Here is a 24,193-nt window from a genome sequence, read left to right as displayed (position 1 = left end):
TACGTGAATCTAAATAGGAAGTTTTAGTAGATCGTTTTCAAAGGCGCGCTACCGCTACGGGTGCGTGCTCCAGAGCATGCATCCAAGTGGCCAGCGCGAGCTCCCGCTATAAAGAGCGTGGCCTGGAAACACGGATCTACTAAAACTCTCCATGACGAAACACCGATGTGCCGTTTGTTTTGGTCGCCCACGCCGCACTGTTTTTCTGGTAATGTGTGGAGGCGTGCAACGGCTCAAACTAGTCTTTTCTTTTCCCTTTTTACATTGTATTTAAGTTGTTTGAGAAGTAATTTTGGAGAGTAGCACTTCATGCGAAAAACGAGATTAACTTGTCTCTCACATAGATTATCCAATAAATACCTTAAGCAAATCGCATCGTGGTTATTCAAATTGCGGCCCACACGAATCCGTCATACAATATATTCGTCTTCGGACGCAGAAACTAAACGCAATGTTATAAAAAAAAAAGTGGCGACCCGATCGCTTCTTGGACGAACTTACCTTCGACGAATTGTCCAACATAAGTAATTAATTATAAGCATTATATTGCCTTTTAAAAATAATGCAATTCGCAATTACTATCCGTTGAGAGTTAACACACTTCAGTGATGCTAATGTTCCTTTTCTGCCTGATGAAAATTCAGTATACGGCATTTTACATTCCAAAGGTTTTTTTGTTTTTTCTCACGTACTTCAATAATGGCGTGATATATATAATATAGGACCTGAGTTTTGATACGAGTTTGTTGTTGGATTACTTTGCTATACCATCAACATTGTTTATTTTCTTTATATGGCGGCAGTAAGTGGTCTACGAGGATTTGAAGTCAGGGCAACCAATGCGTCTGGGGCAAATACGTTGCACTAAGGAAATGTCACAACATAGATGCGACGACAGGCACTATGTAGGCTACTGATTAAGGTTGTTAATTTAGTTAATTGTGAAGGAATTTGGACAAAGAATGAGTGCAAAAACACCCAGTGTGCACTTTCATCCTCCACTATAAGGGTGAAAATGTTGATCACAGATTAATACATGTATACATGTACATATTAAGACATTAATACAGATCAATACACCAAAGGTCACCTAAAGCTTACACAGGCTCTGCATGACACTCCCTAGCTTTTTGACGCAACTTGATATGACATCACGTGACATTGTTACTCCACGTTCTACCATGACGTCACGTGATTGTGACGTCACATGACGTGGTCACGTGATACCATGACGTAACGTGACACTCAATTCCTACTAAATATAAGGGGTGAACATTACTGCTAAATTTAGCGGGGAAACTTTAACGTCACGTGAAACTGCGACGTCCCAGTGTCATATGACACTGCGGTTACACGCTAAATTTAGCAGCGGCACCTGACGTCACACAAAGAATTTCTTCGGTAGATTTCGCTGCAAAAGTTAGAGCGGAATTTTTACAAGAAGGGAACTGCTCCACCAGACGCTTTGTTGCTTCATTTTGGCAGCGGAGACAAACAATTTTAATTGCCACCCGGTAGAAGTAAGGGGTCAGTGACCCCGATTGGGAGTTTAGGAAAAGAAAGCGAGCTCCAGTAATGTGATCCGGAAGTGATAATGGGTTGTTTGATTCACAGACACCAACGGGACTTTACTCCACGGATCAATCTTTCACCACTTTATTTGACTCATTACGGTTTGCAAACGTTAATCGCACAGGAGTGATCACTTTACAGTATTCAGACAAACGCTTCATTCGGGCCCAGACGAGTGTTTCGATGCTTTATCCTTGCAGTAGCCGTATTGTCCAAGCTCCAGAAAGAAGTTTTCCGCGCTGCTTAAGGTCTTCTCGAATTCGTCATAGTCGAATTTGGCCATTGTTCCTCCGTATTCCTCGGGCAGTCGTTCACGGGGAACGAGTTGATAAAGCTGGTCGTAGTCACGTCCGATGAAGTGAATCTGGAAGCAAAGTATGGCCCGCCCTATTTATTTCTCGAATTGAGAAAACGCCATTGGTTGGGCGAAAGTTGGGTATGGTTGAAAAAACTGCACCTTTTTACCAGTCACAAGCCCCGACATAACACTTCTGACCAATCACAAGCCGTGACGGGCCAATCACAGGCCACAACATCTCGAAAAAATACCTAACACCGATAGATCGCCCACCTCATATTGTTCCTTTTCCGTCAGCATTGAGCAATCCTCTAGCCGTGGGGGTAACTGGTGTAAAAGGTGATAACTCTATAGGTGACTTAAAGGTGACGCACGTAATGTCGTGGGTGTGTTCAGTAGTAAAGTAAATGAATGCAGCGTACTCGCCAACCCGCTCTCCGAGTCATTTTAAAACTTCCTTATGGTAATGATTCTCATCATAGAGGGACAATGAAATTAATTTTGGACTGGGATAAATGATTTTAGATTGGAATTTTACTATTCGCATATCGTTTAGTGGCCCAAAAGAAAACTAGCACACCAGGGCGAAAATTCAAAAGCCTGCCTTTCGGTACCAAAATTTGAAGTTATTGCATACTGTTTCTTGCCTCCCTTCTTTCAAAGGTTCTCCGCCTTTTCAATGTGACGCATCCGCGTTGCCCAAGCACGTCAGCCTAACCCTGCTCACGCACTGGACACAAGCACCGCGTCACTCGGACGTATAGGAAGTATTCACTGGCGGCCACAGTTGTGTGCACGACTGCTGACCGCGTGCTGATGGCGAGCTTCCCCCGGTTCTTTTGCAATGTGCATTCCGCACCCTCAAGATTGCCGGTCTTAGCAGCCTATTAATGTGTGCTCGTTCAGAGCATGCGCTCTAGACATCACCCACAAATATGGCGCCCAGTGAATACTCCTTATACGTGCTCGTCAACAGTTCATCCGTCGACGAATATTTGGATTCGCGTCGTGGTAATGATCGAGTGCCGTGACGGCACTTTACTTGCGAATTACAAGTCCCATCGTGTACTTAAAAATCACGGTGGAATAAGCTTCGAGTCATCGCACCTAGAGCCACTAAATAAGCTACGCTTTACACAACTTTACTAGAGCCCCTCAGTTGGGAAACTGCCATGGAGCCTGCTTTAAAAAAGTAGCTCCGATCCGTACTCGAGAACCGAGCTAATGGCGATCGCAGCGCCGCCATTTCTCCCGCAGCGTCCACTCCGGGAACTGCACGGCTGCACGTCGAGTCGGGCAAGGGCCGGTGGCGCCATCTCGCAGGGACATCTCGCAGTAGCTATGTAAAGTAGCTTTTATGTTTTAACTCGTCGCTAAAAGGTGGCGCTGTTATCGTATTTAGCTTGGTCTTGGTGGACGCCAGCGGCCCAGGTTTTAAGGGTGAGTTTCCCAACTGAGGGTTTTATACCCGTTTTCACCTCAAGAACCGTAGTAAAAGAAGTCTGGCTCCTCGCGGCGCAATACTAATTTTCCCATTTATGTGGAGCATTAAGACTTATATAGGTGTATTTTAGACTGGATATCTGCTATCTTACCAAGACGTAAACGTTTCAAACGCCGAAAGCGTCGTTTCTTTCTCCAACAGCTGAATCTTCTAAGAACTACTTCGCGCGGCGTATGAACAATGCGCAAAACGTCATTTTTTCTTGAAGTGAAAACGAGTATAGTAACGTTGGCTTTACAGTAACGACACTTCAGCCACTGGATGGATGGATGGATGGATGTTAATAGCTATACCCTTAGTAACGGGCGGTAACTTGCGCCACCAAGCCTAGTTTGAAAAGACAAACATATGGTTCCTCCCGCCCTTCTAAGACCTTGTTGCTTAAAATCATGGTTGCCAGTGATCTGAAGCTTTATCTGAAATCACAGGAAACGCTTTTCCGACCTTCAGAACTGTTAAAACAGTTAATTGTTTATTTTTTTCGATTTTCGATTATTTCCTTTTTGGAGACCGCCGTACAATGAAGAAAAATGCCCGTGATATATTCAAAAAGTGTGGCTCTTGATTCTCGCGGATGATGATGATAACATGTTTCTAAGGCTCACAAACAAGAATACTACATGAACCCGTGAAGAGACAAACAGTTTAAGTATTTCTGGAGCACAACAAGCCCGTACCACGCGCCAGAAAGCGTCCTACCGCGTTCCACGCGGCGGTGTGTGCTTCCAGAACACCTCTGATTGGATACATTTCGTTTATTGTGCATTAATAAGACAGATAGGAAACGCCAGAAAGCCAAAGTGAATTGATGTAGTAGTCAGCACACCCGGAGTTCAAATCGTGGCTCCGCCGTTTATTTCGGCTTTCGGGGGTTTCGTAAGACATTGATTCATTCCATCAAGTACGGTTCATCATCATCTTCTTCTTCAATATGTGTTAAAATAATAAATTGAGATAGATGTTAGTCATTCTAAGGCTTGACCGGCTACTCCATTACCATTGAAGAAAATACTTCCGACATAGAAATTAAACACTTCGAACATATAGATGCTGCTATGCACCTCAGCGAATTATAGGTAGGGGGGGCGGGAAGGCCCCCCCCCCTTCCCCCCCCCCCCCCTACCTATAACGGAACATAATGAAGAAACGTCTAATGCTGAAGTCACACCGCTCACAGACACCACAACACTCAGTCCGCAGACACCGCCCAAGTATCGCCCGCCCCGCTCTCGACGGCGTGCCACACCAGCTACACAAGACATCCTCCGGAAGCATAACTCTGCTCGAGCGACGCGGCTGGACCGTCGTGCAGAGAGTCAGAGCGTTCGAAGTGTCACCCGCGGGTCGCGCCCCGTGCGATAGGTACGGGGTGCGACTCCAACTTCACACTGACAATGATCCTTGAATAATAACAAGCACTGGTTATACACACCAACACGTGCACACATACATAGACACATACGATAGAAACACTTAATGAACTGCAATTATGTTCTTGGTATGACGTGTCACTTCGAGTCTTACCAACTGTCACCAGATTGTTCACACATACACAGACATTGGTATAATTCACTCCTTTCAATTTATCAACTCAATATTATCAACTCAAAAGCTAATATCTGGCAATGCTCTGCCTTTCTGAAACCTCTTTATTGCCTGGAGAGCCTTTTGTGCATGATTTGATTGGGTCATGGACCTAGTAATGCATGATTTGATTGGGTCATGGACCTAGTAAGGCCTTTTATCCAGGATATAAAACAGTAATTTTAGTTGGGACCAACTGCGATCAAAGTGAGGAAAGTTAAAAAAAAAAATGTGTTCAATAGTTTCCACATTCTGACCGCAAAAACATTTTGGGTTCTCAATTTCCTTAATTTTGTAGCAAAATTCTTTCGTGAAAGCAACACTCAGTCGCAGGCGGTGAAGCATTGTTTCTAATTTTTTCGGTATATCGTTTGGGATATGAAACTAATTCTGGATCCACCACGAAGAGAGTAGACTGCCGTCCTGTCTCATTCAACCATATATGTCGAGTGCCATTTCTTTGGAGTGGTCTGAAATTAGATACTTTATGTCTCTTTTGGAAAAAGGAATTCATCGAGTTCTTTCTAAAGCATGTGCACTTGTTATTAGTTTGTCTGCCTCCATGTTTCCTGAGATTCCGCCATGTCCGAAAATCCACTGCAGTTTTAATGAATGACCATTACTTATAGCCCGATCGATCATATCAGCTAGCTGGTATAGAGCAATGCATACGCCGGACTTCTAGAGTTTATCGACGAAAAACCACCGAGGACTGCGTGTCCGTGCAGATATCCCACTGGTTTTGAGGTTTTACATCATTTGTATACCCCACTGACGCAAACGTTGCATAAAGTTCTGCAGCAGTAGAGGACGTTCTGTGGGACAAACGAATAAATTTTTTCACTTGCATTGATGGTATTACGAAAGCTGAGGCTGAGCCATCATTTCTCGTAGAGCCATCCGTGTATAGAGACCCTTTCTTCAACGGCGCCGCCATCTTGAATTGTCATCACTTCCAGTATGGGCGAAAACATTGTTTTGCCGTCGCCACGTCAGTAGAAGACACTTAGGATATGAGCGTAACCGTCACACATTATCGTTTTGCCTCCCCCTTATTTTTTTTTATTAGTTACAGGTTGAAACGTTTTAGTATTTTTTCGTCGCCCATACCGCATACGCCTATTAGGTGGCTGGGGACGAGAGTACACAGAAAAGGTCTATACATGAATGTGGTTTCTGTAGTAATTATGCAAGTATGACAGCGCCGACTGAGTAATCACAAAATAAGATGTGCTCAGGCTTTTCTTAAGGTTGGGTAGTTCCGTGCTAATATCTGCGACGCGAAACATCCAGAGTGGCCGATCTATAGTCGGAAACCACAGTGCGTAATCCGGCACGACGATGCTCGACTATATCAGTGTCGAGGAAATATGTGAGCCCGTCCTATAAATCAAATTCTCCGCAAGTGGGTGAAAATTTGGAACGAACAAGCGTAGGAAATGACGTAATGTCTCATATTCGCGTAAAATTGGAGTAGGTAACTGTCTTGTTTCTGCTAAAACCATTGTTCCGCGAGTTGGACGCGGGACGCCCAAGCAGATCCAAAGCCTAGGGGCGATTTTGTAATGCAGTCTATTTTCTTGCGTTGTAGATGATCTATGGAGTGCTGGGGGTGAACATGTAATAATTTGCTGAACTAGTGCAGAATTTAGCATTATCATGGATTTCGTTGAGGCTTCCCAACGAACTTCAGTAAAATAACGTGAAATGTTGATTGGTACGTTTACTTTTGCCTCCAGTATATCGATGTGTTTTACCCAAGTGAGGCTTAGATTTAGAGTCACTCCAAGAAAGCGATGATGCGAGACGCGTTCAAAGTTTGACCCTATATTTTTAGCTCAAATCTACGAAGGTGCTTCCTCGTGAACGGAAGCATTACTGATCTTCAAGGCGCTATATCCATACCCCGTTCATTTCGGAACTCGTTTAAGTGGTTCAGTACCGCTTGAAGCTGATCCTGCAAAGTTTTTGGACATGTGCTTGAGGCCCAGACACAGATGTCATCTGAATATATCGTTGCATGGAGTGGTGAAGGGAGGCGACCTGGAAGCATAGCCATGACCGTATTAAATAGAGTAGGGCTTACTACACTCCCTTGAGGTACGCCGTGTCGGAGATATTGATTCGTGCTATCTCCATCTGCGGTCGTTACAAACATTCTCCGTTTTGAAAGGAAGTTTTTTATCCACCGTAAGACTCGTCCTCAAATTCCAAATTGTATGAGACTATATAGAATGTGGATTTTACTTTCTGTATCGTAGGCGCGCTTGATATCTAAAAATACAGCTATTGTAATTTTCCCGAGCGTACGTTTATGTCCTATGGATGTTATCGAATCTAAAACGAAATCCATCGTGCAGCGTTTAGGCCGAAACCCTGCTAGTTCTTCCGGTAACACTTCACTTGTTTCTAACCACCATTGTAGTCGTTGATTTATTAGCTTTTTGAAAAGCTTACCTAAGCAGCTTGTAAGGCTGACCGGTCGAAAGAAGGCTAGGTCCATGGGTGTTTTTCCCACCTTCAAAAGCGGTATGACCTTAGCGACTTTCCATTGGTCTGATAATTCTTCCTTGATCTAGAGAGAGTTGAACGTGCTCGAAATGAAGTTCAGCGCACGTGGATCGATGTTGGTCAATTCATCCATTGGGATCAGGTGGGGGCCAGGTGACCTACCCCGACGTGTCACTTTCAGTGCGTTTTGAAGTTGCCTTATTGTGAAAACACAATTTAGCTCCAAATTGCAGGATGTAAACTCGTTATCAAATGTTTGTTTGGCAATGGCACACGAGACAATGTATTTAAGTGTCAGAGATGCCGTGCTTGGTCGACCCAATAATTTGCAGAACTCGTCTGCTATTGTTAGTTCTGATACGCCTCTGGATAGGGCGACTGCTCGCAGCGGGAACCTTTGAATAGCCGGCGCTTGGAGAGCTCTTATAATATTTCACATTTTCGTGAGGTCACTTACAGGCGATAGCTTAGCACAAAGCTGTCGCCATCGATGTTTCGCAAGTTGCCCAAGTTTACGTTGTGTAAGGCCGTGAACACGCTGAGCCTCCTTATAGTCATCTATGCATCCTGAGCGGTGGTATCTTTGTTCGGCTCTGCGTCGTACATAGAGTTATTATAATGTACGCTTCAACTTGCGCTAGTGTGCTGTCGCAAATTGAAGCAGACAGCAAACAGTCCGAAATTGACTTCTGGTAATGCATTTCTACGGAAAAAAGCGAGTACATTTCCTCTCTGCGTTCTATTATAAGAGCAGATATCACGAATAATTCGTACCTACTAGGCACATTGGAACATTTCCCAGACACGCAGATGAAATAATTGGTCAGTTATGGCGTTTTTATTTTAAAATCGTGGCATGAAAAACGGTGCTAAAACCACTTCGTGCATGCATTTATGTGCACTGTCGGACACTGTTAGCGCGAACACGGCGTCGGCGCTTTCCAGCATGGGGGATATACATGCCGAACGAACGGAGGACATGTGGAAAACCAGGAGAGACGGCAAGAACTACGCAGTAACACTGGATAAGTAACTCCTTGTGCTTGCAGACGATCAAAATAAATTGAAAGTCACGTAATATAGTCCGCTTTGCAATAAATAAGTACTGCTTTATTCTTTCTGCTCACTATTATATGCGAAAATGCTTGTTCTGTGTTCAAATCATCACCCGCACGCTCCAAATCTTTGCAAATAGGGGGAAGCCAGGGAACAGGTGCGCGATAAAAACTGCCCAACATATGAAATAATAAGAAAACACACCTTTCGTAGCCCACGTACTTTATTCTTTCGTTTCAAACGTTTTTTTAACCACTCATAAAGATGCACGACGGGGTTATTTTCATATAGTTAGGGGACAGGCATATTAGCAATATATAAGCACCAACGGAATGCTGGCGAACTTTGAACACACTCTACATTCCTTTCGATTGTTATCTATCTTGCTTAGAATCGTCGCTCGTTTCTACATACCTGCCATAAAACAGAGGTTTGGGCCTGAAATATAGCGATGTTTTACATCGTTCAGTGGTAAAGGAAACGTGCTGTAGCTAAAGCAATTACACTTTTACAATATTATTAAAGGTACAAACTATCCGGTACAACCGAAATAACAAAAGTTATTAATGTTATTTTCCGGCGACGAGACAAAATTCACGCGCGTTTTCCCATAGGAATATACAGGAAGACTGGAAAAGTAGACTGCATGCTGTCTGCTTCAATTTGCAACTGGAAGTTCCGTATAGACACTAGCTCCAACTGAGCCTCTAGCGTTTATTATAATAACTCTACGGCGTCGTACGTATATATTATTGCTCTAAGTTTTTCATACGAAGCATCAACACCTCTATAATCCAATGGAATGGACATCCATTTTGTTGCGTGGTCAAAATGTTTTCTCACAATCGAAGCAAAATCGTCCAACGCATCAACGTTTTTACAGTTTAGCGTATTCAAAGATCGAAACATGCGCCAATTTGTAATTTTGACTTTACGTTGTCCATTGCGCGGTCTCGTTACCTTTCTGTGCTAGACGAGTGTGGGCAAATGATCCGGGAAAATGTCCTGAGAACACAATGTCAAATCCAGAACACTTGAATGAGTACATCCACGAAGAAATGTTTGAGAGCCATTATTATTACGCATAGGTTATATTTCTTTATTACATTGGCAATCAGCTTCCCTCTCCAATCATTTTGTGCGCTTCCTCACAATGTATGGTGCGAGTTGAAATTCCCACATAAAATGTAGGGATCACGAAATTTTGAGAATATTGATGCTAGATCTTCCTTCGTCACTAATGTTACTGGCTCTAAATAAACGCAGGCTATAATTATTGCGGTCGTACCAAACGTGACCTTGCACGCGACGTATTCTGGCGCTTCAGATAATGATGAGCACACAATAATTGATGGTATGTCTTTCCTCACACAGAGCATTACTCGACTGGGACCATCCCGACGGGACGAGGAATACGTGAGCTAGCCAGCTACCTGAATTTTCGTATCTGCATGAACTTCAGATATTGCCAGAAAAGGCAACTGTTATTGCGCGAAGAGCTTCTTGAAGTCTCCTAATTAAGTTCGAAGGGAATTCGCATTCCATTGGAATATAGTCGTTTCATTGTACACACATTCATGGCATTTCAGGGACCCCTGTCCCCAGAATAATAGGTTCCATAGTAAGGATCGCCTTTACCTCTCAGATGTTGACGGCGTCTGGTAGCGATCTAATGATCGCTTTCACTGCCAAAAACAGTAGCCGTATGAGAAATTGTTGATCAATTGTTGGCTGTTTGCGTTGACCTGGGAATCTGCAGGGTATGTAGCAGACGGCGTCTCCATTGAGGGTGTCGTTTGTGATGCACTGGGTCGTGAAGCCCTTCGGGCAACAGACGCGGTAGGTATAGGAGGTCCTGACTCGCGCTTTTCGGATTGAGTATGCGGCGCTGATGTCATGGCACCATTTTCTTTTTTTGAAACTGTGTCTTTTTTACTCGGTTGTCGATTAGAACGTCTGAATACATAATATTTGATGGTGGAGGTCGTCGACTAGGCGATCTGCCATTTAGGATTTCTGTTTTTCTTACAACTGCATGCTGCCGCTTTTTTTACTGGAGTAGCCGGAAAATGTTGCCGCGTGGCGTTTGCCGCAGTTTGCACATTTACCGCCGAATTCAGAAACCTCACTCAAACTACACTGAAACTGAAGGGCCCCTCTACTTCGTCGAGGAAAGCGCGAGGGCCAGCGATGCCCATTCGCGACGACGAATCCGTCCTCGCGATTGGCCAGCGCCGGCCCTCGCGCCTTCCTCGAGGAAGTGGAGGGGCCCTTCAGTTTGAGTGTAGTTTGAGTGAGGTTTCTGAATTCGGCGGTTAGGTTCAGTTAGTGATCTGCACTCTTGATGGTGATGTGGACCTGCATGTATTTTGCAACGGTGGACACTGCTGCAGTTCTTGACAATATGTCCAAATCGTTGACATTGGTAGCATTGAAGGGGAGAACCGAAGTACTCTTCCACTGGGTGGCTGGTGAACCCCAAGTATAGGGAGTATTCACTGGACGCCATATTTGAGGGCGATGTTTAGAGCTCATGCTCGGAACGAGCTCACGTTAATAGGCTGCTAAAACCGGCAATCTTGGTGGTGCGGAATGCACGTGGCGAAAGAGCTGTGGAAGCACGCCCTCAGCACGCGCTCAGCAGTCACGCACACAGCTATGGCCGCCAGTAAATATTCCCTATACCCTGGGGGTCATCGGGCAGTCCTGCGTGAAGCGAAGTATGACGCTATCTTTGGGACGGGCCACGGAAGTCGCATCTTCTTGTCTTGGGTGTGCAACCAGACTTTGGACAGCTAGCACACTATTGTCTTTTAAGTACTCCAATAGATCACTATCAGAGTATTTGAGAGGAACTCCTTTGATTTAGGCCATGTTTTCGGAGTTAAGAGCTTGGAGAGGTTGCCCTTACCTCGATTTCCGCGAGGGATGTTTGCGGAAGCAGTTTATTTACCGCAGGGAGGGACGCTACACTGACCGTTAGGCTGCCATCCTTGGCGATTCTGTGTGAGGGTATTTTCTCCTGTGCTATTCCCAATACCTCTCGTGCCAGGACCTTCGGGTTCACCTTCCAGAAGGAAAACTCATTGGACGTCGGATGAACGAGTATTGGGATGACTGCTGGTCGGTTTTTCTCGTAAGAGACGATGGTGAAACTCGCGTCATCGTCGTTATCATCCATGCTTTCCTGTAACGAGTAGGTCGATGTCGCCGCTTCCGATGGAGGATCTGATCTGTGCGGGGTTGAGTCTCCGCGCGCCTTCAACGCGCTGCCTTTTGATGGGAATGACGGCATCCGCCTGTACATGTGAGAGGGTAGTTGGGCGCGTCGGTGCGAGCTCTTGAGAGGGTGGATTTTCATTTGGTGAAGAAGATTTACCGGGTGGCTTTATCGAAGGAATGTCATCGGGTTGAGACGGCAATGGCAATTTGCCGGCCGTCGTCGCCCGTTTTTTGGTGTTCAGACTCGCAGCTGCGGATAAAAGCTAAGTATACAATACTTGCAACTACAATAACAACTGAAAAATATTTCAAATTGGCAAGTTCATCAAACATAAGCTGAGAGACACAAAACTGCGACACGCTGTTCGGGGGCTTCTTCCTTTTCTCAATCATCATCATATTTTCGAATATATATATATATATATATATACAACACGGACCGGACATTGGGAGGCCCAGAGTTCAAATCCTGGCTCCGCCGTTTTTTGGCTTTCGGCGGGTTCCTGAAAAACTTGGATTCTTTAATTCGTTGGATTAAAGTACGATTCATTCATCTGCACATATTCGTTTATATATATATATATATATATATATATATATATATATATATATATATATATATATATATATATATATATATATATATATATATATATATATATATATATATATATATTAAGGCCATTTTTTATCATCGTACGACGGTCTCCGAAAAAAAAATATATATATATATTGTTTTAAGATGATTGTGTAAGATATTGAAAACACACTCGCCTAATATATGGTATGGGTTCGATTCCCGCCTCGTGCAAGAGCTGGCCGCGCTTTTATCCAGGATTCACCTTTAGCCATACTTCAAGAAGTCACGAACACCCAGTCAAAGGAATTTTTCACGTTAAAAACCAACCTTACCTTTTCAAAAAGCTTAGGCTTCATAAACAGCTTGAGGGCAGGCTGAAAAAGCTCGAAGACTGGAGGATTGTTTATGATGTAGATACCCCTGATTCGCACTGGGTAGCACTCCTGCAAATAAAGGGGCAGCAAAATTTTTTTGCTTTGTAATTAAGAAATAATAAATTGCCATAAAACTTCATAAAAAGAAACTCTATTGAAATGGCTACAGGAATAATTATATATGTATGCACAATCATTCTCTATGTTTAAAGCTACTGTCATCACGTGATATCAAGTTCTCTTCCTATCTGTGTCACGATCTTTTTCGCTTTGAGGAGTTGTTTCCGCCTCTTATGTAAGATCGTTTATCACCAGCACAACTTAAAGAACACTAAATTCCCTCCAAATCATCTTGTTATCTGCCTAAATAAGACGCATTTGTCACAAAATTAATGTTCCTTGTATGTAAAACAAAAAAAAATTGAAAGCCAATTACAACTTCCTGTAACGCCGAATTGGAGCGCAGCTCTTGAGGAAGAGGAGGGAAGGGTACTGAGGGGAGGGTATACCCCTTATTCTCCCTCGTGATCCTGCCTGCTCTTAGGCGCCCATTTCCGGCTCGAGCGGCGTCAGCGTCGCCGTCGGCGTAACCGTAAGGTCACGTCACCCCCCCCCCCAGGTCACGTGATTCCCCAGGTCACGTAACCCCCAGGTCACGTGACCCCCGCAAGGTCACGTGACACCCCCAGGTCACGTGACCCCCCGCAGGTCAGGTGTCTTCTCCAGCAGTAGGAGGGAGGTGGAGGAGGAGGGGGAGGAGAGAGGAGGAGGAGGAGGAGGCGATGGGAGGGGGTGGAGGAGGAGGATGAGGGGAAGAGGAGCAGCAGGCAGGATCAGGAGGGAGGAGGAGGGGTATACCCTCCCCTCAATACCCTTCCCTCCTCTTCCTCAAGAGCTGCGCTCGAATTTGGCGTCACAGGGAGTTGTAAACGGCTTTCATTTTCACTTTGAGGAAAGTTGTTTCCGCCTCTTATGCAACATCGTTTATCACCAGCACACTTAAAGAACACTAAATTTCCTCCAATTAATCTTGTTATCTGCCTAAATAAGATACGCCTGTCACAAAATTAATGTTCCTTGTGTGTAAAAAAAAAACAAAAAACGAAAGCCGTTTACAACTCCCTGTGACACCAAATTAGAGCGCAGCTCTTGAGGAAGAGGAGGGAAGAGTACTGATAGGAGGGTATACCCCTCCTCCTCCCTCGCGATCCTGCCTGCTCTTAGGCGCCCGTTTCCGGCTCGAGCGGTGTCGGCGTCGCCGTCGGCGTAACCGTAAGGTCACGTCACCCCCCAGGTCACGTAACCCCCAGGTCACGTGATTCCCGCAAGGCCACGTGACCCCCAGGTCACGCGACACCCCCAGGTCACGTGACCCCCCACCCAGGTCACGTTACCACCAGCAGTCGGAGGGAGGTGGAGGAGGAGGGGGAGGAGAGAGGAGGTGAAAGAGGGGGTGGAGGAGGAGGATGAGGGGACGAGGAACATCAGGCAGGATCACGAGGGAGGAGGAGGGGTATACCCTCACCTCAGTACCTTTCCCTCCTCTTCCTCAAGAGCTGCGCTCGAATTCGGCGTTACAGGGAGTTGTAAACGGCTTTCATTTTCACTTTGAGGAAAGTTGTTTCCGCCTCTTATGTAACATCGTTTATCACCAGCACAACTTAAAGAACACTAAATTTCCTCCAAATCACCTTATCTGCTTAAATAAGACACGCCTGTCAGAAAATTAATGTTCCTTGTATGTAAAAAAAAATATGAAACCCGTTTACAACTCCCTGTAACGCCGAATTGGAGCGCAGCTCTTGAGGAGGAGGAGGGAAGGGTACAAAGGGGAGGGTATACCTCCTCCCTCCTCCTCGCTCGTGATCCTACCTGCTACTCCTCCTCCCCTCATCCTTCTCCTCCACCCCCTCCTTCTCCTTCACCTCCTCCTTCAACCTCCTCCCCTCGCCTCCTCCTCCACCTCCCTCCTACTGCTGGGGGGTCACGTGACCTGGGGGGGGGTCACCTCCAGGTCACCGCGTAAGGTCACGCTTCAGTGAGCTTACGGTTACGCCGACGGCGACGGCGACGCCGCTCAAGCTGGAAACGGGTGCCTAAGAGCTGTGCTCTAAAAAGAGTCCTGCATTAGGAATGCGGCAATACACAGTTTGAGGTAAGTCCGGTTCTCCGAAACGCTAATTTCGAGACGACGGCCCCGTAATAGAAGCACATTTCGGAATCGCTCTTCATTTATGGCGCGTTCACACTGGAAGCGGATCCGCGTTCGCGAAGCGGATCCGCGCGTTCTCAACCGCAAAGCGGCTAGGATCGAGCGGTTGGAGCGCGTTTTTGCCAACCGCTTCGCGACCGATTTCTCTCAACCGCTTTCACGAACCGCAAAGCGGTAACCAATCACAACGCGACGCTGACGTGACGTCAGTGAGTTTCGAAACAAGATGGCACCTGTCGGTGGTGAGGCGTCCAAGGCGGTGCTGTCCTAGCGCTGTAGTCTTAGCTTTCGACAAATCAACGGAGAAACTTGATGTTCACGTCCGTCACTCGAATCCGCCGCGAAAAGAATTGGCTCGTAACTTTAACGGGCTTCGCACCGGTGATTTGGTTTGGGTAAGAGTTTGTTTATTATCCCGGGTGCCACAGCCCAAGGCCTTGTTAACTGTAGAACGTCGGAACCCGCCCCTGATCGACCGAAATAACAGCCTTTCTACCCACTAAGATAGTCGCGTGAACTATTGAAAGCTTTCGACACCGTGCATGACCACCACGAAGGCCGATAGAGACGTCGTGAGCTCGATTGCGTAGCCAACGCACTACCGCGGAGGGGGCAGGGTACCTGCGCTAGCTCGACCTGTAACGTTTACTACTAATAAAATAAATAAAAGGAACCTACTCAAGGAATAAAGTGTACGTACCAGACAATGCAGAGGTAATCCATACGGCGTTTATTTGAGCTTAATGTCAAACAAACAGTAGACTCGATCGACGAGCAAGTGACGAGAGGAGAGTCCGCCACCAACGAAGCCACGACCGGCTAGCACCGAACACATTCCCCGCACCACGCTCCACCCCACCGCTCACAACTTCGAAAATGGTAAGAGCGAACAACGAGGGGGGAAAAACTGGCCCTCTATCCTGAAAACAAGGTCAGCTATTCATGCGGGAAGGGCCCACTTCGAAGAAAAGGTCGGGGGCATCCTGTTCTGAGTCAGCAAGGCGCGCCTAGCTGGGCTTTGCTTGTGGGCGAAGTCGAGGGAATCACAGGCGAGTTTGGCAGGACCATGCTTCTTTTTTCGCTGCCTGAACTCGTGAGTCGTGATGCGTGCGAACATCCCGGAGAAAAATATTCCGAGTGCCAAAATAGCAAAGTTTGGCTTTGGATTTTGAATTAAAGTGGATTTTGGATTGCAAAACAGGGTTGCCAAACACAAGTCTCAAAAGATCACGCGTGATCGCTGAGAAACCGCCAACCGCCTCTCGGTGTGTCTGAACGGGGTCGCTCGCGAACCGCATCCGCGACCGCTTCGCGAACGCGGATCCGCTTCCAGTGTGAATGCGCCATTAGAGTGAGTCTCGCGACGCAAATATTTTTTTTCTTCGGGAAGGGGGAGGGGGGGGGGGGGGGGGTAGAGGTGTTTATTTTGTAAAACGTTTGTACTATACAGGAAATAGTAAAACAAAATTTGAAGTTTATTGTTCCGTTAAACGTTCTCTATTTTAAGTAAACATAACTAGATCCGTGGTCCAAATGATACTTGCAAGAACTCATTTCTTTTTATATAACCGAGACGAGTATTACCTCCAATCACATAGCGCGCACCCAGTTGCATCCTTGATGGCAATATACTAACGAATCATTCAATTACTGCCACGTATTGTAGCACCAGACACCCGCTCGAATATTTTTACCTGTCGTGTTTTTGCCCGTATTCCACGCGCATTTTCCCTACAGTGGGGCTGGATCGTTAATTGTAAATGAATGAAGAATAAACAAATTAATGAGTGAACCAAAAAATAAATAAATGAACTGAATAATATGAATAAATAAATTAACCAAAAATAGAATGTATGAAGAAAACCAAATGTTATTAATGAATGAAATAAATACTGATTGAATGAATAAACGAACTAAAGATTCGACGAAGGAATTAATTAACAAAAATTGGAATGAATAAATGCATGAACCAAATATTCAATGAACAAATAAATGAATGAACTAGAGATTGATTGAATGTAAAATGAACCAAAGAGTGATTGAATGAATGAATGAATGAACGAATGAACGAATGAACAAATGAATGAATTACCCGAAAAATGAACGAAGGAAATAAAAAATTGATGAATGAATGAATAAACGGGCCAAAGATTGAATTAATAAATGAATGAATGGACCGAAGATGGATTAAATGAATGAACCAAAGAATGAATGAACTAAAAATTTAATGAATGAACAAAATCGACGAAGGAATGAACAATGAACCAAAGATAGAACGAATGCATGAAAGGACCAAATATTGAATGAAGGAACGAATGAACAAAACATTATATCAATGAATGAACGAACCAAATATTGATTAAATGACTGAATGCATGAATCAAATAATTAATAAATGAATGAATGAACCATGTAATGAATAAATGAATGAATGAACCAAAGAATGAATAACAAAATGAATGAACCAGAATGCAAACCTCGTAGTTCTACCTGGGTTAGCTTAATGGCCTTCTTTATTTCCGAGACGGTGTAGTGGAGCATGTGCGTAAAATGGAGTCCCTCCAGATCCACCACTGCCACGATGCCGGTGATTTGAGTTTTCGGGTCCAGCAGACTGTATTCGGCCACAAGGACGATCGCTCTGAATAACTCGGTCATGGAGCACAGGCTCGGGTTCCAGACGCCTGAAAGCATACATTTGGAGAGGATGGTCAACGTCTGAGAAAGCTCACCTAGATAATCGGTGACAGGAAACGTACGTCGATATGAAGTAATTAAGCACTGGATTAATTTCATTAATGTACAAGTATACAAAGTGATGAATTCCGAGGTCCGCTTTAACCAAAAACGGCGAAGCGTCGCCGCCAACGCGGTGCGTCGACGGCGGCGCGCGCAGTCTCACCGGCAGTCCAGGCTCATCGACGGGCCAAGAGAGGCGAGCGGGCTCCCATGTGTGCACCATGACAGCTAGATCATGTATAACTTCTCTGCTCGGGTGAGACTTAAGTCACACGTTTCCTCACTGCCAGCGAATTCCATGTTTGGAACTCATTGTCTCAATTCTTTCTTTCTCTCACCCTCTTTCCAATCCACCATTGTACATAGTAAATGTAAAAAAAAAGCTCCTTGGAGACTTTGACTTACCCAGCCTAGCAACGACTATTAGCCTCCCCAGTGAATCCGGTTCCTTGAGAACGGCCACCACTCTGTGCCGGCGGTATATGGTATCGAACATGATGCGGGATGGCAGAAGATTATCAAAGATGTCGGTGTACTCCAACCGGACTTGGAAGTACTTCCGGATGACCTCCAAGGTGTCCACCACTCGGTACTTGCGGCCACGCAGGAACTTCACCAGGAACTCTTCGTCCAGGGGACATTGCAGCGACGGCTCTTCTGTCATGAAGGTACGAAGATAGGACCATAGGATAAGTCCTGCTGTTGCTGCACGGCTTATCCTACGGTTGCGTCCATGGCTCTCCGACCAGCGAACAGTAAATGCAGTGTCCTCTACCGCTCCTTCTTTTGCTTCCGGTCTGATTTTATCGTATCTGCTTCAAACCTTGCTCAGGCTAAGTCATCCCCCCCCCCCTCCCCAGCTCAGCCGTGGGTTAGTGCCACTACATAATGTACGATTTATAGCTTTAACTGAAATCGCGGGAAACGCTTTTCCATCTTCCAGAAACGTTAAAAAAGAGTTCGCGAAGAAGCAAAACGACATGTCGCATTATCATCCTGACAACGTATACGCGAAGCCATTGAAGTGGTATTTTCAAATCGTAACGGCACCCAGCACCAAAATGTCGTCGTCCACGAGACATTCGGGGAATGTGTAGTGCCGACACTCTAGGTGTAGCATATTTTGTGACTCTATGGTGTGGGTGAATCGGGTGCCATACTGCTGCACCCGCAGTATTCACCGCATTCGGTGGGAGTTGGTACCACGAGGGCGCCACAGTATTTGGTGCCCCAGTAGACTTCCGGTTGTGTATTTATTTCTTCTTCAGTAACACACAGCGATCGGAAAATAAGATTTTCCTTCGGAGAGGTACCTGTAATAGGTTTGTAAGAACCTACGCGCTTTGTAGAACGTAGTACAAATAACAAAAGGATGTGTGACAAGAGGAAAAGAAGAGGAAAACCGGAAGCGCGCAGGGGTCCGCCGATAGTGGGCGGCAGCGAGCTTGTTTGCAAACAAACATTGGTGAATATGGTACCCGCTGCCGTGCCATACTGCGGGTGCAGTATGGCACGGCAGGCGTTTGTCACTTCCACCACCGCTGCCGTGACGGCAGCGGTGGTGGAAGTGACAGACGCCTGTTCTGTCGCAGGTCGCTCACCAGATTGACAGTCCACGGAAACTTCGGGAGTCAGCGGTCGGGACGCTGGAACGACTGTACGATTCGCGTTTGCTCGTGTTTTTTTTTTTAAGTCATTTTTTGTATGATTGATTACGAGGATCGCGACATTCGACGGCCTGACACACGGGCTTTTGTGACGTCCATCTGTTGTCACTGCGGGACCAATTTCGATGCTGCCGGGGGACAGGACGCTAAACACTCCAGTCGGAGCCGCGTTCCGGGCATCGTACACCCGCAGAGCGCGTGTTTGCTGGAAAACGCCTATTCCCGTCCCGTAAAGGAGAAAGAAAGTCCGTTTTGTAACTTCCTGTCCAACTTTTTAACCAAAGTCCTCGTTTCAGAGTAGGGAAGAGACAATGTTCCCGACAAAACGTCCTCTCCTTAAGGTGCTTGAACTTCACACGTTTACAGAAAACTGTGGCGGTCGGGCGCGTTGGGTCTAGTACATGTTACATTTGCAGCATGTATTTTGTAGACAATTGAAGCCGGCGTCACACTGGTCCTGCATCATCAAACACAGACGAGATTGTGTTCGCCGTAGACATGCTGGCAGAATGGTCCGCGAAGACACGCCTCATGCACCTTGTGAGCGTATTTTACTTCATTATGCCTCGAAGCTCGCTTGAAAACAGTTGTTTGTATGATCAACGGGACGGGACAGTCGTACCAGGAAGAAACGCGCCTTAGACAGTAGGGAGTTTGAGGGAACCGTTTTTACACATCATATACGGTACGAATTGCGCGTGCGCGCTTCTTCTGCGGCAGCACACGCGCAGTTCGTAACGGAGGGCTTATCGTAGAGTATCGGATGTGCAAAAAATGAAAGCCGTTTACAACTCCCTGTAACGCCGAATTAGAGCGCAGCTCTTGAGGAGGAGGAGGGAAGGATACTGAGATTTACGTGTTCTCGGGGGGGGGGGGGGGAAGGGGCACGGGGGGATCACGTGACACCCTTCCTCGAGGTCACGTGGGGGGGTCACGTGACTTCGGGGGAGAGGGGGGAGGTCACGTGACCTGGGGGGTCACGTCCAGGTCACGTGACGCCCTAAAGAAAAATTTCCGCTAGATTTAGCGGGAAATTTTTTGCTAGATTTAGCTGAGAAATTTGGTCGCCAGATTTAGCGGGGGAATTTTTTCGCTAGATTTAGCGGGGAAATTTTTCCGCTAGATTTAGCGGGGAAATTTACCCATAATGCACTGCGCGGTTACGCCGACGCCGCTCAAGCCGGAAACGGGCGCCTAAGAGCTGCGCTCTAAAACGGTTCCCTAAAACTCCTTAGTGTCTGCAGACTGTGACCGTGGCTTTAGGGGCCCGACAACTCATCGTATACCATGCTAGTGGACCTCGTGCGGTTAAAGCGGCACAACTTGATTCACAGAAGTCACTTCCCTTACAGTAGGAGGAATGTCCTAATGCCTCGCCTAAAACAATGTTTGAACTGCGGCTAGACACGAAAATTGACTAAAAAAAACAAGACAACCGTCGTGAACTGCGAAAGTGAGCAGCTGGAGAATACACGAATAATTGCCGAATATCTCAACTCACGAACCCGACTCGAGTGAGAATTGTATTTGCGAGGTAAACACGGAAATAAACTCAGACGGTATAAACAGACAAAGCATAGTTTATCCGACAAGGGAAAGCCACTAATAGCATTCAAAGGTTGACGTTCAGAACTGGAATTTGCTTTGTGTTGTTTTGTGTATCTGTATACTCAGAAATAAAGTGATGTATCAACCTAGAGAACAAATGACAAGTGAGCGTGTAGCTTTGGCAGCTTTTCCACAGACTGTTTATTGTCCGCGGGAATAGTTTCTGATCCACTGCTCTCTGTTCGTAGTCCAGGAATTAAATGTTTAAAGCTTCCTAACTATGCGGTCATGTTTCGTTAATATAAACTCCGTGAATAGGAACGGAGATAGTATGCTAAAAGGACAAAGTATTATCTGGCAATAGGTAATGCATTCTTTCCTTGTTATTGACGACTCTATTATGGGCGATCGTTTTTTGGGGGAAAGAGGTGTCCATTTAACGAGACTTCACTGCATTAGACCGGTTTAAACTTTTTCCTTATGACTATTCTTCTTCTCTTTTTTTTTTCATTTTTTAACACATCACACACCATCCTCTTTGTTTCCACTTACCGGTTATAAGTGTCCGCAGTTGTATTACAGCCTCCCTGCTCACTTGCGGTGTTTCACCAAGCTCTCGCCGGGCCAGAAGCTTCAGATCGGGAGAAAGCCTGTCCATGTTCAAACTGGGCTCGCTTCCTGTTTGGCTCTGCAGGCAGCGTTCATCCAAGATCAAACGCAAACGCGTCTGCTCGTTGAGCAAGGGCTTCCGGTGACGTCAGAACGCTGCGCCCTGATTGGCTCTGATTGAAGCATAGTGAATAGACCTCAAGGCAAGCTGCCTCGAGGTCTACCCCCTATCCTTCTTCAATCAGAGCCAATCAGAAGAGCTTGGCGTTCTGAGGTCCCCACAACCCTTGCAAAAGAAGTCAACATACTGTTTACAAACAACGCAGCGTTTTGCCGACACCAGCTGTGGGCATTGTGCGTACGCAGAAACCAGACTCTCGTGAAACGTCTGCGCGTGCGCCCTGCCAACAGCAGAGCCATCGCATCGGCATCAACATCGGAGCCGCGGTTTGGTTCTCGAAACTCCGAGGCGGTCCTCGGCCGCAGTCATTGGGCCCGTTGACCTTTTTTGGTCACAAGTCGCACAGACTAGCAGCCGACCTAAAGCCCCTCGATGCGTTTGTGTTTGCAAGTAGCGTCAGATACGCCACCATACGAGGCGCGTGCCTCGTGCGGGTTTTGGAAGGAAATGTCGGCGACACGCAGTGAAATGAACGGCCTTTGGAAGCGAATGGTGGCGAAGCACTCGCTCGCAGTGTTGTGCCCGTCATCGAAAATAAGTAACGAAATAGCGTTACTCGTTGGCTTGGAAAAAAGCTTACGTGTTACAGAGCTCCGGCACCATTTCGCAAACGTAACGAATTACCGGTGTCGTTACTTGCCATGATGACTAACGGACGTCCCTTTTACGTTGGTCTGTCGTTGCTTTGTGTTTCACTGTTTGTATATGTGACAGCATGTTTATGATAAACCGCCTCTATAAACTTCGGCAACAACACGCTTGTTCAGAGTGATTATTATCTGTTTATTTATTTCTACTCTGCATCGCCGGAGCATTCCAGCAGAGAAGTGGGCTACAGATCACATTTATACGTTGGAAACTCATACAAACTGCACAAGCAGGCAGGGATTCTAAAAGATGGTGACGTCTTTCTGGTCACGGTCGCCGTTCATTGCTGGGATATAACGTTGCCACTTGTTAGCAGCTTGTTTGCATGGCCTCGGCAGGATGTGTAATGTGCACCCTAGGTCACGTGACGCTTCGCGAACACGATTCGGAGAACTGAACCTTGCCCATATAGGACCTGCCTGGGAAGAAGAAACCACTCGGAAAAGAACGACCGGATTCACACCACGCAACGGATGCCATGTAGACCTGTTCATGTAATCAAAGTTAATCCGGTAAATTAAACGCTATTTTACTCCTTCACAAACCAACGTCACATTTCGAATTAACGACACGTCAGCACCCAGCCACCGCTGACACACTTGTTTTGGTTTAAAGCGTGTTGATAGAACGAGAATTTGTTTATTAAGAGAAGGATGGGGGGGGGGGGGGGGGGGGGGGGTGACCAGCTGTTGCAGTAAGGGGTGCTGACGCAAAATCCTTCGAGCGGCGGCAGACTGTTGACTTCTGAACGGCTGTCTCCTTTCAGCGAGACGGCTGCTTAGGTAACGGCGACAGTGATCTTAGCAGCTTCTATCCAAAGACTGCACCAAGGACGCTTAGGAGTTCCGCTGAGCGATAATCTCGCGCCTTTTGGGCCCGGTTGTGGAAACGTTAAAAGTGCCTCCCGGAGGAGTTTGAAATGACGCCACTTATATATAGCTTTGGTGAGGTTTTTTTGCCACTTTTAATTATACTCGGCGACAGCTTTTCTTGGCACTGGAATGCACTGGAAGGTACAGGCACGCGTTCCTTCTCCCATTTTGAGCACTGTAGAAAGCTGTGCGCGGGCTCTCTTCCTCTCCACTGCATTGCAAAGAAAAGGTGTCGCCGAGTATAGTGTACAGTACAAAAATTATTTTGTTTTCAAACTATCATGCGGCTACTTTTAATCAAAAGAATCGAGCAACGGGTAACGTAATTTGACAGGAGATACCGTAAAATAATAACGACATTACTTTACTCATTAGTCATTTGGGATTCTAACGAGTACGTTAGTAAAATATCTAACGGGTTACTAGTAACGTCGTTACTTGTAACGCGTTAGATTTGGTTTGCATACCATCGTACGAGTAGTTGTCAGCAACTGTCGAATTAAGACGCGTCGGTAGCGGCGAGCTCCGCATTAGCCAAAATGTGTACTGCGTTACGCAAAACATCAGGGCGTACGTTCACAGCTTAAATTACAGTAACACGATTTTTTTTAGTACTCTCTATACTTCCAACAGTAAAATAATCAAAGACACCGTGACGTATACACTGCGCAAGCGGTCATGTCAGTGATCCAGGCTTGTTTTTGAACATTTTAAAGATTGTATGTTTTCGTGGCCTAGAGACGCTCTAGTTTAGTAAAAGAAATTCCTAAACACGTAATACAGGCTTTTTAAAATAAATTATTAGCCTCTTCCCCTGGAAGATGCGGAGCGCTCCGCGCCAGAGCCGTGTATAAAGAGTGCGGCGAACCAGAAGCCGAAAAGTATCACCTAGCGGTGGTAGCGAGAAACGGTTTTAATTATAGCTATATGTTGATATATGGTTTGAATAAGCGCGTAAGAAAGGAAATGTAGTTACTATTCATGGTTGAAAACAGGGTGCACGTGGCGTTTCGATC

The 24,193-nt window shown here is 46.0% G+C and overlaps 1 protein-coding gene across 1 annotated transcript; it reads right to left on the bottom strand.

Moving 5' to 3' along the window:
* Window positions 1–1,729: 1,729 nt before the first annotated feature.
* LOC115330597 (alpha-tocopherol transfer protein-like) lies at window positions 1,730–21,552 on the bottom strand. The gene is made up of 5 exons (XM_029992477.4): window positions 21,420–21,552; window positions 18,058–18,309; window positions 17,404–17,597; window positions 12,660–12,770; window positions 1,730–1,936 (listed from the first exon to the last, which is right to left on the bottom strand). The coding sequence occupies exons 1-5, from the start codon at window positions 21,523–21,525 to the stop codon at window positions 1,730–1,732; spliced, it is 870 nt and encodes a 289-aa protein (XP_029848337.2). The 5' UTR covers window positions 21,526–21,552.
* Between the last annotated feature and the right edge of the window lie 2,641 nt (window positions 21,553–24,193).

Source organism: Ixodes scapularis, unplaced genomic scaffold (genome assembly GCF_016920785.2).
Source record: "Ixodes scapularis isolate PalLabHiFi unplaced genomic scaffold, ASM1692078v2 PGA_scaffold7__128_contigs__length_106722199, whole genome shotgun sequence".
NCBI lineage: Eukaryota > Metazoa > Arthropoda > Arachnida > Ixodida > Ixodidae > Ixodes > Ixodes scapularis.
Note: the sequence above shows the minus strand (reverse complement) of the source record. Positions and strands in the feature narration are given on the sequence as shown.

Excerpts from the sequence above, each read along its gene's own strand:
- LOC115330597 (XM_029992477.4), bottom strand. The coding sequence starts at position 21,525 with ATGGACAGGCTTTCTCCCGATCTGAAGCTTCTGGCCCGGCGAGAGCTT. Across the intron at positions 17,598-18,057 it reads AATAGTCGTTGCTAGGCTGG|GCGTCTGGAACCCGAGCCTG; the intron begins GTAAGTCAAAGT and ends GTATGCTTTCAG. Across the intron at positions 1,937-12,659 it reads AGCCTAAGCTTTTTGAAAAG|ATTCACTTCATCGGACGTGA; the intron begins GTAAGGTTGGTT and ends CTTTGCTTCCAG.